We start from the raw sequence: 19,975 nt of genomic DNA on the forward strand, positions 1-19,975 counted from the left end.
GACTTCTCAAAAGCAACATTGGATGTAAAATGATAAGAAAAATTATTTCCAACTTAAAATTGTATTCCCAGACAAACAGGAGTTAAGCTAGAATATATATAGAATTTATATTTATATATTTATAATTTATATAATATATATAGAATTTATATTTTCAGAAGAGACAGGTTAATAAAGTTTATTTCCTATACATTGTTTCTCTGAAATCTACTAGAGGATGTCCACCAAAACAAGAGAGTACACCAAGAAAAGGAAAGACGTAAAATTCATTGAAGACTATCATCACCCGTGCCCCCTAGCGTTGTACCAGTTTTTTGATCTGCTAAAAGTACAGAAGGATGTATTGCTATACAAGGAAATAAACCAAGAAACATGAGAATATGAGAATCAAGAAACAGAAAAGTTAACTCTGGAGAAACAGCAAGGAAGTCTCAAGGATGACAGGAAAGCCAAGTCCCAGGTGCCAGTTCTGTAGCAGATGTGCAGAGCAATAAGCCCTGAAAGAAAAATAGTGCTCTTCAGAAAAAGTGTTTCCAAAAAAAATCAGAAATGATAAATTACCTAATCATTAGGTTATCTGATGTGGTGAGGCTACTGAAAGATGTGGGAAGAATGAGCAAGAAATACAAAAAAGCCCCAAACACATGAAAAGCAAACATAATTATTACCTTTAGGAAAAACAAAAAGAAAGAAAACTGTTCAGTTATGACTAATATTCACATAAGCATAATCATGTAAATACTAAATACTAATTTAGCATAGCTGACAGATAATGTCTAAAATAAATGACTCAAAATATAACAGCATACTCTTGTTCTTAGAAATACAGGTGTTTTTAAATGCCAGAAGAAATACCTGAAAGAACTGAAAGCCTCCAGGGAGGAAGTCTGAGGAGGGGTAGGGCAAGGAACAAGTATATTTTATTGTAAGGCTTTTGGTAGCTTTGAACCAGACCTAAGTTACTTTGCAATAATAAAAATTTAATATAAGCCTTATTAATAAATAATGCTCTACTCAGGCTTTTTTTAACAACAACAACAAAAAAAACAAGCAAAATATACAATGTATTGATACATTTTAATGTATTGATATAATATCCATGATACGGCTGGGCTCGGCGGCTCATGCCTGTAATCTCAGAACTTTGGGAGGCCAAGGAGGGCAAATCACCTGAGGTCAGGCATTTGAGACCGGTCGGGCATTTGAGACCAGCCTGGCCAACATACCACGTCTCTATTAAAAACACAAAAATGGCCAGGCGCAGTGCCTCACACCTGTAATCCCAGCATTTTGGGAGGCTGAGATGGGTGAATCATCACCTGAGGTCAGAAGTTCGAGACCATCTTGACCAACAAGGAGAAACCCTGTCTCTGTTAAAAATAAAAACTAGCCAGGTATGGTGGTGCATGCCTATAATTCCAGCCACTCGGGAGGCTGAGGCAGGAGAATCACTTGAATCTGGGAGGCGAAGGTTGAAGTAAGCTGAGATTACACCATTGCACTCCAGCCTAGGCAACAAGAGTAAAACTTTGTCTCAAAAAAAAAAAAAAAAACAAACAAACAAACCCACACAAAAATTAGCTGGGCATGGTGGTGCACACCTGTAGTCCCAGCTATTAGGGAGGCTGAGGTGGGAGGATGGCTTGAACCTGGGAGATGGAGGTTGCAGTGAGCCAAGATCTCCAGCCTGTGTGACAGAGTGAGACTCTGTCTCAAAAATAATAATATCCATGATACACATTCTTACATTTAAAAAGTGAGTCACAAAAGAGTCTAATTAATATGACTGCCTTTGTGTATGAGTGTTTTTTTGTTAAAGGATCTAGTTCTCAGCACACATTTAAATATACATAGAAAATGTCTGGGAGAATATAACAGTGGCTACTTTAGGGTATTGAGATAGAGAATTTTTTTTCACTTCAAAAAATTCTGTACAATTTACATTTTCCCCTATAAAGAAGTTTTATCACTGTTTGTGTTAAATTTTCCTTCTTTCCTTTTTTTTTTTTTTTTTTTTAGGAAAAAAGCGCTCCTATATATACTGACCTGCTTCTTGCCGAAGCAATCCCAAAGTGTCAAGAATTCGACAAGCTTCCAATGAGCACTGGATCATTGCTTCTTTTTTCTTTCCTGAGTGAATGGCCTCAGCCACCAGTTGTTTTCCAGTTGAATCATCCACAGGTAATCTTCATTGGTTTAGTGGGAATTATAGCACAGGATTAAGCTCCAATTCTCATGAAAACAACTACTATGCTATGATAATAGTCATGTTTTCTTAGATGGCCTTTCAGTCTTTGAATTCATCTTGTTCTATCTTGCCAATGTTGGACTTGAAATCTTTTCTTTCTACCTCTTACCCATCCCACCCCACTCTCCAATAACATTAAGGGTTACTAAACTATGAAGTCTCAAATTTAGAAATAGCTTAAAATTAAATAAAAGTTACCCTTTGGGTTGTTGTCTATAACCATACATTAAACCTGAAATTGGTCATTTTCCAGAAATAAACATTAATAAGAAAATAACATACCTCACCCTGCAGAGCCAAGTGCTATGTCCCTGTTCATCAAATTCATATTCTAATTCTTCTCCTGTGGGAGAAAGAGAGACAAAACAATTTTAATAGAATCCAAAAATTAGTAGTTGATACAATGAGAAATGAGAACAAATGTCAAATAAGAACACCTTCCTAGCAGTGGCTCACTCCCATAATGCTAGCACTTTGGGAGACTGAGGCAGGAGGATCACTTGAGTCTAGGAGTGCGAGACTAGTCTGGGAAACATGGCAAAACCCAATTTCTACAAAAAATACAAAAATTAGCCAGGCATAATGGTATGTGCCTTTTGTCCCAGCTACTATACGGGCTGAGGCTGGAGGATAGCTTAAGCCCTGGAGGTCAAGGCTGCAGTGAGCTGGGATTATACCATTGTACTCCAGCCTGGGTGACAGAGCAAGACCCTACATCAAAAAAAGAACAAGTTTCCATACCACACTGAATAATAAATTTCAATGCATTTCACTTCTCATTCCTAGGGATTATCATCTCATAATAAAATTAGAGTAAGTCTGAGGCAGAGAGAAAAGCAAACTCAGATCAAAGTAATCAATTCTCCATAGATATATTTGTTCACTGTATAGTAGTTTTCATTTACATAAGTTGTAGACTTAAGTGGTTATTTTATCACAGTTGCCTGGTTTTTAGAAGCAGTTATTAAGTGCACAGCTGTTTCATATATTACTCATATAAACATATAAAACATATGCAGATATACATAAACATACAAATACATAGATATTCTCTCAAAGTATTTCAAAACAATCCTCTGTGGAAAAAATTTTTAAATCATATAATATAAAGTCTAAACTCATGTCAGGAACTACAAAAGATCAGGTGAATTCGGAATTAAAAAATTACAGGAAGTTGGCTCAATTTCTCCACCATTAAAGTCCAGTATCTTTTGAAAAGAATGAGATGAGTCAGGGAAAAAAGTACTTCCTTTTTTTAAGATAAGAAAGACTAACAAGATATTTATGATTTTTTTTCCCTCTGCTATACTAATGAGGAATAATTTTCAAAATAAACTTAAAGCAACTGACCACAAGAGTAAAAACTGAACAAGAAAGCAATAGGCCGGGCGCGGTGGCTCACGCCTATAATCCCAGCACTTCGGGAGGCCGAGGCAGGTGGATCACGAGGTCAAGAGATCAAGACCATCCTGGTCAACAAGGTGAAACACTGTCTCTACTAAAAAGACAAAAATTAGCTGGGCATGGTGGCACGTGCCTGTAGTTCCAGCTACTCGGGAGGCTGAGGCAGGAGAATTGCTTGAACCCAGGAGGCGGAGATTGCAGTGAGCCGAGACCGTGCCATTGCACTCCAGCCTGAGTAACAAGAGCAAATCTCCATCTCAAAAAAAAAAAAAAAAAAAAGACAGCAATAAAATTATAGTATATCTTAGTATAAAGCTCAACCTGAGGCTCTAGAAAACCACACTGCCCTGGATACCTTTTACTGGTAGAGTCAGAATCTGTTTACATACCTTCTCGGTCAAAAAAGCCTTGGAGAGCCTTTTTGGGATCCTTTATATAAAAGGCCTCCCTTTCCTGCTGAAACTCTAAGACAATAGGATTCTCTTCAGCATCATCCTCTACTGCATCTTCTCCTACAGGATACGGGAAAGGAAGAAAAGATAATCAGACATGAGAAGAGACCATCTGAATGATACCCTCTATTCTTTCAGGCTGCATAAAGATATAGTTAGGCCAGGCGTGGTGGCTCAGAACTTTGGAAGGCCAAGGTAGGTGAATCACGAGGTATGGAGTTCGAGACCAACCTGGCCAACATGGTGAAACCCCATCTCTACTAAAAATGCAAAAAATTAGCTGGGTATAGTGGTGGGTGCCTGTAATCCCATATACTGAGGAGGCTGAGGCAGGAGAATCGCTTGAACCCAGGAGGTGGAGGTTGCAGTGAGCCAAGATTGCACCTGTGCACTCCAGACTAGGTGACAGAGTAAGACTCTGTCTCAAAAAAAAAAAAAAGATATAGTAGATCTGTGATTAAAAAAAGAACAAATACATACTTGCAGGGACAGGGGGTGGAACAACCACAAAACCACAAGTATAAACATATTCAGGTTTTCTAAATTGTGCGACAAGTCAAAACTTTTCATGGCACCTTAATTTTTTTTCTCCATCACAATATTTTAAAAGTAAAATTACCTACCACATTGTGGAAAAAAATTTGAGCTCCTCAGCCTGGCATTCTTGTTCTCTCACACTCATATCTAAATTTCATTTCCAATACAACTTCGTAATACTTCTTATATCTGCCAAATAAACTTCCTTAAAAATCATCAGTCCCTACCCTGAATACCAATCCCAATACTAAGCTTCATAAGGGCTTTTCCTTTCCTTCAAGTACCAGCTCAAACTCTTATGCGTATAAAGTTTCCCAGTGATCTAAGTTAGTGCTGTTCAATGGGAATATCATGAAAGCCATATTCGTAATCTTAAATTTTCTGCGTAATCTTAAATTTTCTATTAGCCACATTAAAAAATTAAAACAGGTAAAATTATTGTCATTTCAACATGTAATCAGTATAAAAATACATGAAAGAGATATTTTACATTCTTGTTTTCAGACTAAGTCTTTGAAATTCAGTGTGTATTTTGCATTTATAGCACACGTCAGTTGGAACTAGCCACATTGCACATGCTTAGTAACCACATGTGGCTAGTGGCTACCATATCAGACAACACAGGTCTAAGTCCTCAATCACTGTTCTCTCTTCTCCAAACTTTCACTCTAGCATACTTATGGTTTCCTGCTTTTGCTTGGCACTTAGCAAAAGTAACTTCATAATTTTTCCTGTCTTCCCAACTACATATTAAGGCCATATTCTATCTTTCTATACTCCCATCTCCTGAGTATCCATTTTCTAAAATATCTGGTGTTCAAGAAAGTTTATTATTTTGGCTAAGGGACCAGCTTTCTCTGATTAAGATTCCACATTTCAAGATATTTTCACAAAGTACAGAAAATTCAAGAGAATATCCTATATTGAATAACATCCCATTTATTTGGTTGAATAGAGTTCCACCCCCTCCAATGATAATCACATAGCACAAGGTCAGTACTTAATAAATATAAAAGTTAAGAACTGTAAAAATAGCAACTTTATTCTTAGGACACGTTTTGAACAAGAGAGTGCATTAAAAACATCTTTTTTTAAATCCAAAGTGCCTATAATTTAATTTTTTACATCAGTAAATTTAATGAATCTCTCTGGCTTTTGGTTACCTCACATGCAAATTGTGTTTGCCCTATCTATCACAAGGAGCAATGAAAAGCTGTATGATTTTTAAAAACATTTAAGGGTACCACTAGTAATTAACTCAAAATATTAACCTCTGGCAGTAATTTTAATTTCTTACCCATTCCCCAGGTGCAACCCATCTCATCATCTTGGCTACCAGCATTTCTCTTTCTTTCAGAGGTATCCATTTCCTCTTCTTCATCTGAGTCTTCTCCTAGCATCTTCTTCTCCAACAATATTCGTTGCTGCTTGCGCAATTCCTTCAACTGTGTTACTGTTAACTCAGATTCTGCCTCTCGGTCTTCCTCTGGTCCCTAATGAACCAAGGGAAAAAAGGTTATTTATTTATTTATTTAGAGAAAGGGTCTTTCTCTGCCCCCTAGGCTGGACTGGAGTGCAGTGGCTAAAATACAGCTCACTGCAGCCTTGACCTCCTGGGCTCAGGTGATTCTCCCATCTCAGGCTCCCGAGTAGCTGAGGCCTGGCTATTTTTTTTTTTTTTTTTTTTTTTTTTGAGACGGGGTTGGGGGCGTGGTCTTGCCATGTTGCCCAGCTTCCTCTCGAACTACTGGGCTCAAGCGATCTTCCCGCCTGGGCCTCCCAAAGTATTGGGATTACAGGCGTGAGCCACCGAGCCTGGCCAAAAAATAAAAACAAAAACGAATTATTTTAGAGTTCGGGATTGTGGACATGCCTTTCAGAAATACGGCAATGTGTATAGAGGTTTGGAGATGATAGGCCAGACTTGATTCCTTCATATTTATATTCGCTGACTGGGAGATTCTTCTTCCTCATCGAAAGCTTAAGAAGCTCAGGAACGCAGCCCAATAAGCCCGAGATTTCAATTCTAGGGTTTTCTACCTACCTGGAGGATAAAGAGCCGGGTGCTGCCTCCAAAGCGAACAACATGCCCAACGTGGACTCGACAGTAGGTGCGAGGTGGGATGCGAGTTTTGTTAAGAAAAGTGCCATGGGTGCTTCCCAGATCATAGAGGTAGAAGCCCGGCCCGTTGCTGTCGCATTCTCCGTCAGGCCCAGACGCCCTGTGCTGAAGCACTGCGTGGTACCGAGACACCGAAGGGTGCTCCAAGCACACGTCGCAATCAGGCAACCTCCCGAAAAGGCAATAACTCGTCCCTTTCAAGCTACGGGTGCCAAGGATAGTGCCGCCCTTCAGGGTCTCTAAGCTGTAGGGGGCTGTGGCAGGGCCACCCCAGGAAGGCTCCTGGTAGCGGGGAGCCAGGGCCTGAGAGCCAGGGGAAGAAACCGCTGTCTGGGGGCGCGACTGCTCCTCCTGTGGACTCCTAATATCCCCGCAGTCCGGCTGAGGAGGCGGGACGTCGGGCTCCCCAGAATTGGAGTCCTGCAACGCGGTGGGCGCTTCCTTCTTCACCTCCTCAGGGTTTGAAGGACTGGTGGCCGGGGCCTTACTCCGCGCCGCTGGGGGCACCAGCAGTGCGGGCTTCTTGAAGTCGACACAGAGCTCTTGCGATGTCTGCGGCTCGAACTGAGAGAGAATGTCAGCCATCCTCAGCCAGTGCAACCTCGAAATCTGTTCCTTCGAAACCTCACCCTTCGGTCTTTACGTTCCTGTCCACGTTCCACTCTCTCAAGCTCCCAGGGGCGTCGTAGGCGGCGATGGTAAAGTTGCTCCTTCACGATCTAGAGCGTTGCAAAGTGGTGCTAACACGCGAAGGTCATAATACGAGAAAAAACGGCTGTCGGGATGCTGTGCAGAACAGGGACATCTTTAGAGGATACAACGAGATAGTAATGACTTCCTGTGGCATAGCTTGATCTAAAAGAAGCACTTCCGGCGGTCTTAGACCACTAATAAACAAACCAGCTTTCGCGGCCTGACGCGACCCTTGCCTCAGGCCTCTAGGGGTCCAGACAGTCGCCCAGCTCGTCCTGCGACGCTGCAGTGAATAGTGACACCTCCTCGCCTCGGTTCAGGTCCAGACAGACCTCCCCGTCTTCCGGCTGCCCTGGACCTCAGGCGACCTCAGGACCCTGTGATTGGCGCCTGCGCCGGCGGACCGTGACGGAAGAAACCCCTGGAGGGCCTTGAGCATTCCTTGGGCTCCCTGCCTGTTCTTCGTGCTCCTTTCGGTAAAGTTAGGTAAGAGGGCGACTTTTTTGTTATTTCGTTCATTCGTTTATTTTTTTCTGAAACTAATTATTAAGGCAGAATAGTTTAGTGGTTAAGAGTGCATACTTTGGAGACTGTCGATTTTCGACCTCTCCATTTGTGACATTGTGCAAGACACTAGGCCTCAGCCTCCACTCTGAAAAATGGGGATAATAAGACTATCAGCTTCATAGGGTTGTCCGAAGAATTGAATTAAACAATAACGGCCAGCTGAACTGGTGGCTCACGCCGGTAATCCCAACATTTTGGGAGGCTGAGGCAGGAGGATTGCTTGAGCCCGGGAGTTCCAGAGGAGGCTGGGCAACATGGCGAGACATGGTCTCGCCATAAAAAAAAAAAAGCCAGGTTTGGTGGCGCGCGCCTGTAGTCTCAGCTACTCGATTGGCTGAAGTGGATGGATTGCTTGACTCGGGGAGATTGAGGCTACAGCGAACCATAATTGCACCACTGCATTTCAGCCTGGGTGCAGAGTGAGACCCTGTCTCAAAAAAAAACAAACAAAAAAGGTGAAGTCTGGTATATGGTAAACATTCAACAAATGCCTAATATTTCTGCGTGCCTGACCCTGTAACAAGACCATGGCCGTTAGAAATACACGGGAAGGCCGAGGCGGGTGGATCACGAGGTCAAGAGATCGAGACCATCAACATGGTGAAACCCCGTCTCTACTAAAAATACAAAAAATTAGCTGGGCATGGTGGCACGTGCCTGTAATCCCAGCTACTCAGGAGGCTGAGGCAGGAGAATTTCCTGAACCCAGGAGGCGGAGGTTGCGGTGAGCCGAGATCGCGCCATTGCACTCCAGCCTGGGTAACAAGAGCGAAACCCTGTCTCAAAAAAAAAAAAAAAAAAAAAAGAAAGAAAAGAAAAAATAAATACACGGGAGAAAAAAAATCGATTGCTATAAGTACTAATTAAAATCCAAGGCTAAATGCTGTGACATAGACATGCAAAGCGCCATGAGAACAGAGAAAGGGAGATTCACTGGGAAAGTAATGGAGGGTGGGGACTTAGGCTGTACTTAAAAATGAATATGAGTCTGCCAGGGATGGGCAGGGTTGTCAGAGCATTTCTGGCAGAGTTCACAGCTGAAAGTGTCAACTGTGGAAATGCATAGCATTCTCAAGAAAGGGAGTAGTATAATTTTGTTAAAACAAAGGTAGTCATTTCATCCAGAAATCTCCTCCTCTGTGCTTCCACTACCCCAGGTCCATATACCTCTAGAACGGTACTTACCACATATTTTCTTATTGAAATATTCTGCTTCTGTTTCTCTTCCTCACCTCAGAGCAGAGATCTCACATTATCAGTCTTTGACCCACACGGAATGCCTGGCATTTGATAAATGTTTGTTGAACTTGAAGAAATATATGCGCAATGAATCTGCAAAGGTGAGTTGAAACCAGATTGTGAATTTTGTTGAATGGTAAGCCAAGGAATTTTGACTTTTTCCAGTAGGCAATGGGAAGCCATTAGATTTAAGTTTTAAAGAGTGTAGCAGCAGGGTAGAGAATAGATTACATACAAAGAGAGATTGGAGGAAGGGATATCAATTAGAAGGCCACAGAAATTGCTCACATTCTAAATGTCAAAAGTTGAAAACATAATGCCATTTAGATTAGTGCTTCATAAATTTTTCCACCAGGACCATGCCTAAGACACACAAAAATAAGAATCACTTCTTATTATCTTTAACCCTACTCACTTTTCTCCTATTGATCCAGCACAGGTATGTCAAGATACTTTATCAGGCCTTGCTTATTGTTCAGGATTGATCATGTTGGTACTTCTGTTAATGAGTTAGTGAGGTGAGATGGAAAATAGGGTTACTAGAGTCCCAGATACTGTTGTAGCTATTGGTCCACTAATGACCCAAATTCTACCCTGTCGTTCAGTCTAGCAGGAATTGTCATAGCATGACAATAATCAGCATCTAACAGTTACATTTCTTTTAATTTGTTTAGGGAGAACCTCTTTGGTCCTACAGTTTTGCTGACACTGATATTTTTCTAAGTGGTCACAAATAGCCTACTTTTTACTACATAACTGGCTAGACCTCATATTTTTCACTACAGAAACCTATAATCTAAAGTTGCCAGAGATTTAAACACATTACTTTTAGGTTATTGTCTACATTTATCCTGAGATCTCTTCTCTTCTTATTCCGAAATGTTGAGATACTGGGGAGAGATACCAATATCATCAAGCCAGAGCAACAGAAGTTCCTTCGATTTGCTCCCACGGGAGTTCCGTCTGGTGGAAGTCCATGACCCACCCCTGCACCAACCCTCAGCCAACAAGCCGAAGCCCCCCACTATGCTGGACATCCCCTCAGAGCCATGTAGTCTCACCATCCATACAATTCAGTTGATCCAGCACAATCGACGTCTTCGCAACCTTATTGCCACAGCTCAGGCCCAGAATCAACAGCAGACAGAAGGTATAAAGACTGAAGAGAGTGAGCCTCTTCCCTCATGCCCTGGGTCACCTCCTCTCCCTGATGACCTCCTGCCTTTAGATTGTAAGAATTCCAATGCACCATTCCATATCCGGCACAGTGACCCGGAGAGTGACTTTTATCGGTAAGGCAAGGCTTTGCTGTATCTTTTCTCAAGTCATCTTCCCAACAACCCTGTTAAACCTGTAATAGCATTTCCATTTCCATGCAAGGAAACTGAGGATAAGAGTAATAGACTTGGCCAAGGTTTCTCAGGTAGTTAGTGGGAATGTTAAAGTTTTGAATGCCAGTCTTCAGAATCCAGGGTCTGTATTTTTTAATTCTTTCAGTGCCTACTATGTGCTAAGCACTTTACTAGGAGTAGGGTAATACACTGGTATGTAAAAAAGGCCATGGCCTCATAGTCCTTAGGATCTAGTCTTTCTAGTTAATGTAAAAATTATATTATGTGTTTAGCTCAATGTCTTCAAATTGGGATTCATGGACTTATTCCAGTATTTTTAGGAATCCACTTGTCTATACAAGAATCTTTAAATTGTGTGTTTTCATTTTGATAACATAGATTAAGAAATAATAAGTTGGGTCCAGTGGCTCACGCCTATAATCTCAGCACTTTGGGAGGCCCCGTTGGGTGGATCACTTGAGGCCAGGAGTTCAAAATCAGCCTGGACAACATGACGAAACCCTGTCTCTACTAAAAATAGAAAAATTTGGTGTGGTGGCGTATACCTGTAGTCCTAGCTACTCAGGGCTGAGGCACAAAAATCACTTGACCTGGGAGGCAGAGGTTGCAAATCCCACCACTGTACTCCACCCTGGGTCACAGAGTGAAACTGTTTTAAAGCAAAACAAAACAAAAAAGAATAAAATAAAAAGGTTCTAGATCCCTGCTATTCAATATCTGGTCCAAGATCTGCAGCATCAGCATCACCTGGGGACTTGTTAAAAATGCAGCATCTCAGGCCTCACCCAGTCCTGCTGAATCCTAATCTGCATTTTAACAAGATCTTCAGGAGATTTGTATGTGCATTTCAGTTTGAGAAGCTCTGCTCCACATCCTCTGAATGACTGCCTTATAACCTAGAGCTACTACTAGATCTCAGTGTGCCAGTTTGTATTTAATGCCAAACAATTACTTTTTTCTTTTCATTTTGAAATGTGCCGAACCTACAGAAATATGTAAATGATAGTCAACAAACATCCAAATACCCTTCACCATGATTCACCAATGTTTAGTATTTTGCCACATTTACTTTCTCACATGTGTAAGTGTGTATACTTATATACGCACACATTTCTTTTCCCAAAACATTTTAAAGTAAGTTGCAGACATCACCATATTTCACCCCTAAATTCCTGAGCATGCATATCCTAAGAATAAGGAAATTTTCCTGCATAATCATAATACTATTAACACACCAAAGTAAATGAACATTAATATCAATAAGTTCATATTCACATTCTTCCAGTTGTCCCCAAAATATCTTTTGTAAATATATTTTCCCACTAACCAGGATCTAACAAAGATTCATGCATTGTATCTGGTTGTTATGCCTCTTTAGAGTATTTTATGAGTTCAGGTCACTTGTAGAATGTCCCAATTACTGAGTTATTTCCTGAAGATTAGATTCAGATTAAATATGTTTGGCAAGAATACAACAAAAGTGATATTGGTATGTTATTTATTACATATACCTGTTGCTGATAATATTATTTTAGAGGCTCCCAAACTAATGAGAAAATTACAGAACTAGACTAAATAACGTAAAGGTTGCATTGCAGTTGGGCCAGGTGAAGGCCAGATGATATCAAAGTGCATTGTAATCAATGGTTCTGAAGTCATTGGAATAATGAAAAGGGGAGGCATAATTATATGCACACCCAACTCAAAAAACTTGCTCTGTGGCAATCAATACTGTATTCACATATTGAAGGCAATTTAATTTCAGCAATTTAATATTATCATATTAAATTGATGGTGTTATTCATTTTTAGTTTTGTGTCAAATTTATATTGTTAGTAAGAGCTAGGACCATCAAAAGTTTGTACCTGGTTTCACTTTATACATATTTAAGAAACTGTATAACAAAAATAATTTGCATCAGCTATGGGGGCACCAAAAAATTATTTTCCTTTGAAAGAGGTCCAAATATTATTCTTGGAAAGTGATATTGGATTAGTTCTCTTTATTAGGTATTTCTGAGGCCTTTAGCCTTTGGCCCGGAGACACTGGCCATGGAAATGATGATGATAGTAAATGAAAAGTTACTTGGCAATTAGTTGTCTTATTCTCAAATTATTATGTAAACTGCAGTAGTTGCTATTGAACAGGTCAGAGTTTAGTGGGTAGATAACTCCTCGGGCACTCTTGTACAGTACATGATGACACATGGCAAGTACGAACCAAGGAAAAATGACTTTCTGTGCTCTATTTTATTTTTATTGGTAAAATAAATGCCTTTGTCAGGGGTAGGCAGAAGCCAGTAGATAATTTCAAGAGACAGATAAATTATTAAAAGCTTCCTAAGTTATTTTTAGATCAAATAGCCCAGGTTTTTCTTAGAAATATTAAGATTTCTGCAAAAGTGATTGGGGAAAAATGGTGTATTATGAAGAATACGGTTTCTGGAGTCAGAAGCTTTACCATTTATTAATGACATGTAAACAAATTTTGGCAAATCAGCCCTTCTGAACCTCAGTTTCTTCTCCTGACAAATAGAAATAATAATAATACGGACCCTACCCATTGCACAACACAGGATAGGATGAAAATGCTTTGTAAGCTATATATGTTTTAAATTACTTTTATGAAAGTGAGTTGCCTTCCCTCTTTTGAAATGATTCCTTGTAATTTTATAAGAATCTAAGAATCTTAAACTCCTGGCAAGCTGTGAAGAATCTCTTCACTAGAACTGTGAATTTCTAAAAGTTTATATTAATATATTGCCCAGCATGTATGAAAACTAGGTTGTGGTAAAATAATTAGAGCATCATTGAGCAGTGTCTGGGCTATACTCTTAAACTTAATCCTAAAACTGATCAAAATTGAACAGTTACTAGAAGGAAACTTTCTTTTCACTAGCTATCCTTTTGGACTGTGTATTGCCTATTCAAACTATGTCTTTGTAGGAGCTCAAAGATATGACCGTGGGTTGCTAAGACATGCTCTGATAGCAGTGGCATAAAACTGAGCTATGTAACTTGGATGGAATTTCCCTAGAAAGCTAGGCCAGTGGTTTGACTGGAATTGTAAAACTCCTAGGGAGACAGGAGAGGTCATAACCCCTTTGCAAGAACATTAATAACACTACCACATCTCCACTTTCAGTGGGAAAGGGGAACCTGTGACTGAACTCAGCTGGCACTCCTGTCGGCAGCTCCTCTACCAGGCAGTGGCCACAATCCTGGCCCACACAGGCTTTGAATCTGCTAATGAAAGTGTCCTGGAGACCCTAACTGATGTGGCACACGAGTATTGCCTTAAGTTTACCAAGTTGCTGCGTTTTGCTGTGGACCGGGAGGCTCAGTTGGGACAGACTCCTTTTCCTGATGTGATGGAACAGGTATTCCACGAAGTGGGTATTGGCAGTGTGCTCTCCCTCCAGAAGTTCTGGCAGCACCGCATCAAGGACTATCACAGTTACATGCTCCAGGTGAGGCGACCCTGTTGGAAAGTGGACATAGATGTCTGTACAATCTAGCAGTGTTCAGCAGGATCCCACAACACTTTGTCTAGAGTACAGAGCATAGTCATGGAACAGAGTGAACTTAACCTACTTTTATGATGGCCCTAGCTATGTTCCTGCCCAAATACCGTGGGCCTCCTTTAGTCAATGAACAGCCACATTCACTGATACTTCCTCTAGAAGAAACTGTAAGGTAGGCCAATATAAGAAAATGAAAATCCAATTTATTCAGCTCCCGGGCAAGGTTCTATGGTCCCAGGGAAAGGGGCCAGGGAAGTTGCGCCAACTTCCTAGGGCATAGGGTTTTTATGGGTAGAAGGAACGAGCAACAGCTCCAGGGGAGCGGGATTGAGACAGGGCAGGCCACTATTGGTTGGCGGGTTGTTGGGCGGGTTTTCCGGTAGGAGAGCCAGCCAGGAGCCTTGCATCACTGGAGCCTTCCAGGGGACCCATGCGGCAGAGCTAAGTGCCAAGTGCAGAGCCTGGTGCCGGGTGCAGAGGTAGGTGTGTCCAACCTTCCGGCAAGGCAACCAGCCTTACAGAAACTATACACAAATATATAGAATCTGAGAGAATGCAGTTAGTTTGATTTTATTCAACAAGTATTTATTGAGTGCCTGTTGTGAGTTGGGCATTGAGGGGTTCGGCAGTTAATAAGTTACCTGAGCTTACATTCTTGTTGAAGGGAGACAAATACAAGTAAGCAAATACTGATGAAAACAATTTCAGGAGCTGGGCATGATGGCACATGCCTGTAATCCCAGCTACTTGGGAAGCTGAAGTGGGAGGATTGCTCGAGGCCAGGAGTTCAAGACCAGCCTAGACAATAATAGTGAGACCCCCGTCTCTACTGAAAATTAAAAAAAAAAAAATTAGCTGGACATGGTGGCTCATGGCAGTAGTCTCAGCTACTTGGGAATCTGAAATGGGAAGATCACTTGAGACCAGGAAGTTGAGGCTGCTATGAACCATGATTGTGCCATTGCATTCCAACCTGTGCAAGAACCTGTCTCAAAAAAAAAAAAAAAGGGGGAGAGAACACAGACCTCCTACTGGTGTCTCAGCCTCTGAAGCAGCTAATATAATGGTTTGACTGGAATTATTATATATATATTGTATATCTAATATAGCTGCTTGGGAGGCTGAGGTGGGAAGATCATTTGAGGCCAGAAGTTTAAGGCCAGCCTGGGCAACAATAGCAAGACCCTGTCTCTAAGCATATACACACACAAAAATGCAGTTTTGGATAATGTTAAGTGCTATGAAAAAACCAGAGTAAAATGATAATGCCTGGAGGATGGATTGTGGGAGGTGATGATTTTGATTAGACCCAGAAATATCTAATCACTTCAACCCTGTGCTCATAAGTCATTTGTTCACTGTTTCCGTTTCTGCAAGTCTAAAATGTGATTAGGAATTAACACCCAAGGAAAAAAAAAAGTCTTTGCTAAGTGATCCAAATTTCCCACACCATTGATTATTCACCCCTAGGATACATTTGTCAATCTTTCTTTCTTTTTTTTTAGACAGGGTCACCTGGGCTGGAGCGGCTGGAGTGCAGTGGCACAGTCACAGCTTACTACAGCCTTTATCTGCTGGGTACAAGTGATCCTTCCACCTCAGCCTCCTGAGTAGCTGAGACCACAGGTGTGAACCACCATGCCCAGCTATTTTTTTGTTGTTGTTGTTAGAGATGGGATCTTACTAGATGTTGCCCAAGCTGGTCTCAGACTCCTAGGCTCAAGTGGTCCTTTCTCCTTGGCCTCCCAAAGTGCCAGGATGACAGGTGTATGACCATGCCCAGCCTACTACTGTTTTTTATAGCCAAAAATATAATCTTTTGTCCCACTTCTGTTTTATCTTTAACACATTTTTTTACCTTTCTGTAACTTTTAATTAATTTACATATCTCTATCACTCATAAATGCAAACTCAATACCTTAAACAAATCCCTTCCATTGGCAGTGAATGTTTACAAATTCTGTTATTCACAGTCTGTTGGCTTTCCCAGTGTCACAAGCTGACTATTCAACTTGCTTTTTAACATTTTCTTGGAAAATTGACTCTTGCTTTGCCAACAGATTAGTAAGCAACTCTCTGAAGAATATGAAAGGATTGTTAATCCTGAGAAGGCCACAGAGGACACTAAACCTGTGAAGATCAAGGAGGAACCTGTGAGCGACATCACCTTTCCTGTCAGTGAGGAACTGGAGGCTGACCTTACTTCTGGAGACCAGTCACTGCCCATGGGAGTGCTTGGGGCTCAGAGTGAACGCTTCCCATCCAACCTAGAGGTTGAAGCTTCACCACAGGCTTCAAGTAAGACAAACAAATGTACTCACTTTGATTCTGGGAGATCTGCCAGTTTCAGTACTTCTTTCTTTTTGGAATCAAGCTCAAGAGGTAGAAGAACAAAAGCAGCAATGGGCAGAATGAAAAATCCTAAAACAAATACAGTTTCACCTATCTGGGGATCCTAGCATTTTTCACTTTCTAATTAGTGAAGAGAGAACAAGCACAGCTTTACAGGCATTCTTTAAAATAATCCCTAGTTAAGATGTAGATGCAATATTGTGTTGTCCCGTTGAATACCAGGGCAGATTCAGGTGATCCAGCTGGTTTGGAAGATAACCCCTTCCTCCTTTAGTATTTTTTTTAGTATTCTGTATTGGTCCTTCTGGATGCTTATACTTAATTGAATGAGAGAGCTGCCAGATAGATGGAGGAGTGTTAATTGCTCAAGGATGTTCTGAGTTTGGCTTCCTTGCTACAGTACTCTAACAAATTAAAGATGAAAGACGTTGATATAGGGCTTCCCAATTAGACGTAGCTGTCTTCTTTTTCCAGACTCTGTGGAAACCCTCAGAACCAGGACAACTGACTGGTTACCTGTCAGTTAGGTTGCAAATTAGTCTGGGCATTCAGTTGTTTACAAATATAAGTTGTCATTTCATCAATGCACAAAGGACTTGAGTAGCAAATCCTCAAATGTGGTCTAAATGGAATTAGGTCATACTTTGAAAAGTGTTGGCAGAGAGTGTTTCACTATGGAAGAATAACCATAACAGAGCAGCATTGCTAGAATACATAGAGAGGTGGGAGGGCCAAAGAGAAACTGTTATGGACTTAGGGACCATGTCTCTTCAAAGGAGACTAGAGAACTGCTATTAGCATTATGTTGTGACCATTAACTTTTCATAATGTGTGAGAGAGATGACCAGAGACCCAAACAAAAGGCAGGAAAACAAGATGGCCACGTAAAAGAAGGAAGGACAGACGAGCTAAACAACTGAACAAGGCCTGTGGTTGTGCCTGTCTTTGGGCTGTGAGACAGGGGTTCTTTCTACCTGCCTAGTTTCATTTCCCTGACTTAGGGAAAATGGGGGTGGGTGACATAGAGCACGAAAAGTAGAAGAAATGGAAAAGAAGATAATCAGAGTTGATAATTTTTTGGTGATGGTTAACTTTTTGGAGCAGAGAATAACAACCATATTCTCCAGCCAAGTACAGAATCAGAATAAAAACTGAGCTCAAAGAATATTAGTTGGTCCTGAGTGATATATTTACTCTACTTTGTTCTACACTTGGCTTACCACAAGGTATATGTCTGTCTTTCCTCTCTTTCTAGGTGCAGAGGTAAACGCTTCTCCTCTTTGGAATCTGGCCCATGTGAAAATGGAACCTCAAGAGAGTGAAGAAGGCAATGTCTCTGGGCATGGTGTGCTGGGCAGCGATGTCTTCGAGGAGCCCATGTCAGGCATGAGTGAAGCTGGGATTCCTCAGAGCCCTGATGACTCAGATAGCAGCTATGGTTCCCACTCCACTGATAGCCTCATGGGGTCTTCCCCTGTTTTCAACCAGCGCTACAAGAAGAGGATGAGGAAAATATAAAAGGAAAAGAGGGAGATTTTTTGTCTAGACCTACTAGACCCAACAGAAAAGGTTTTTGTGTATCTGTTTTCATAAAAATTGATTTTGACTCCTGTTCTTAAACACAGGTGGTTTTTCCTAATTCCAGAGGAACTGGATGTCACCAAACAAGGCTGCATTTTACTTTTGCATCCAGTTTTTATAGTTTCCCACAACTAAGCCACCCTTCACAGATGAATGATGATGCTGGTATGGCAATCAGGAGACCAAAGCAGTGTCCCCCCACTGTTGTCTTAACTATGACTAGACACGTTACCTCTCTATAACCATTTCTCTCATACAGCTGAGAAGAATCATACTTCTTTGACCTACATTGTAGAGATGTGAGGATTTAAATGTTTGCTAACTTCAAAACTGCGCTTGAATAGACTCATAATATATGCTCATATCAGATGTCAGTTTTCATTTTATTCATTTTTGGCTCAAGTCATTGGGAATCCATTACTAATACCTAACAAGAAATGGCTAAAGACAACACACCTTATCTATTAGTCACCTTTTAAAAACTGCTTTTGCTGCTTCGGAACTGTCTTATTTATCGATCAGCGGTCTATGGTGACAGCCTTTCGGCTTATTTATTCAGACAGCCCTCTCCTATCTCATCACATATTTTCTTCTTTTCTAGACTTACTCCATCTATCCTCATCCTTTTTGCCTTTGTTACTTCTGCTCAGACTCACATACTTTCACCAGACATCTTTTCAGTTGTTTCTTTTTCCCCTTTGTGTAAAAAGCAAACAAGTACTGTCCAAGGACAGCCTTGTGCATATTTCATTTGTTGCATTTGCTTGGTCATCAGAGGACAGCAGTCCGTTAAGCACTTTGCTTCTGCTACTGTAAGGGCAGCCTTTAAAGCATAACAATATGTACCTTTCAACTTTACATCACATCCTGAACATTACTGTTGTTACTCATCCATCACTATATATAAGTACTGAATCAGTATTTATTAAGTAAATGATGTAGCACTGTAGTGATTATGAATTATTAGCAAATATGTTGCTTCATGCCTTGGTGGTGGATGCCATCATGTTAAACTGCTGAAGTTTGGTTTTCTTTTTTTTTTTTGAGATGGAATCTCGCTCTGTTGCCAGGCTGGAATGCAGTGGCGTGATCTCAGCTCACTGTAACCTCTGCCTCCGGGGCTCAAGGGATCCTCCTGCTTCAGCCTCCGGAGTAACTGGGATTACAGGCACATGCCACCAAGCCCAGCTAATTTTTGTATTTTTAGTAGAGACAGGGTTTCACCATGCTGGCCAGGATGGTCTCAATCTCCTGACCTGGTGATCCGCCCACCTCAGCCTCCCAAAGTGCTGGGATTACAGGAGTGAGCTGCCACACCCAGCCTGAAGTTCGGTTTTCTAATACAAACTACATCTTGTAAAATTTAGACCAATCCTTTAATATAGACCAAAATAAAGCATAGCTTTAGTTAGTTCATTACTGAATGCCTTAAATGTCCCAGGTATTGAGAATAAATGAATGTGATAGAAATAAAACAAGGTTATAGTTTAGCATATAATTTATACATTTGCTAATTGTAACTCCTTAACACATTTAGCTAAATGCTTTCTGTCGCACTTTTTTTTTTTGGAGATGGAGGCTTGCTCTGTCACCCAGGTTGTAGGGAGATCATACGATCGGGGCTCACTGCAACCTCCACCTCCCGGGTTTGAGCGATTCTCCTGCCTCAGCCTCCTGAGTAGCTAGGACTACAGGCATGTGCCACCACACCCAACTAATTTTTGTTTTTAGTAGAGATGGGCTTTTATCATGTTGGCCAGGCTGGTCTCGAACTGCTGACCTCAAATGATATGCCTGCCTTGGCCTCCCAAAATGCTGGGATTACAGGTGTGGACCATTACACATAGCCTCTGTTGCAGTCTTCATTTTCCTTTATTAATGAAAGTGGCCATTAGCCAGTTTCCA

General features: G+C 41.0%; 2 protein-coding genes across 5 annotated transcripts in view; one reads left to right on the forward strand and one right to left on the reverse strand.

Annotated features, from left to right (window-relative positions):
* The window catches only part of SLC4A1AP (solute carrier family 4 member 1 adaptor protein), a 30,313-nt gene extending 22,939 nt beyond the window's left edge, over positions 1-7,374 (reverse strand). Inside the window, exons 1-5 of the mRNA XM_008980959.4 lie at positions 6,686-7,374; positions 5,939-6,134; positions 4,042-4,164; positions 2,531-2,591; positions 2,047-2,186 (exon numbers count right to left, since the gene is read on the reverse strand). Of these exons, the coding sequence (XP_008979207.2) occupies positions 2,047-2,186; positions 2,531-2,591; positions 4,042-4,164; positions 5,939-6,134; positions 6,686-7,348 (1,183 nt within the window). The 5' untranslated portion in view covers positions 7,349-7,374. The remainder of the gene's footprint in view (positions 1-2,046; positions 2,187-2,530; positions 2,592-4,041; positions 4,165-5,938; positions 6,135-6,685) is intronic.
* A 270-nt stretch (positions 7,375-7,644) lies between these two features.
* SUPT7L (SPT7 like, STAGA complex subunit gamma) lies at positions 7,645-19,017 on the forward strand. Of its 4 annotated transcripts, none has more exons than XM_078349638.1 (6): positions 7,645-7,942; positions 9,261-9,363; positions 9,937-10,554; positions 13,759-14,083; positions 16,198-16,435; positions 17,745-19,017. In XM_078349638.1, exons 3-6 carry the CDS (start codon positions 10,142-10,144, stop codon positions 18,005-18,007), a joined length of 1,239 nt encoding a protein of 412 aa, XP_078205764.1. In that variant the 5' UTR covers positions 7,645-7,942; positions 9,261-9,363; positions 9,937-10,141; the 3' UTR covers positions 18,008-19,017. The 4 variants fall into 4 exon arrangements, with proteins under 4 accessions (XP_078205764.1, XP_078205765.1, XP_008979204.1 ...); XM_078349639.1 differs by having other exon boundaries at positions 10,095-10,554; XM_008980956.5 differs by having other exon boundaries at positions 10,150-10,554.
* The last annotated feature ends 958 nt before the right edge of the window (positions 19,018-19,975 follow it).

This window comes from Callithrix jacchus, chromosome 14 (assembly GCF_049354715.1).
Source record: "Callithrix jacchus isolate 240 chromosome 14, calJac240_pri, whole genome shotgun sequence".
Taxonomy (NCBI): Eukaryota; Metazoa; Chordata; class Mammalia; order Primates; family Cebidae; genus Callithrix; species Callithrix jacchus.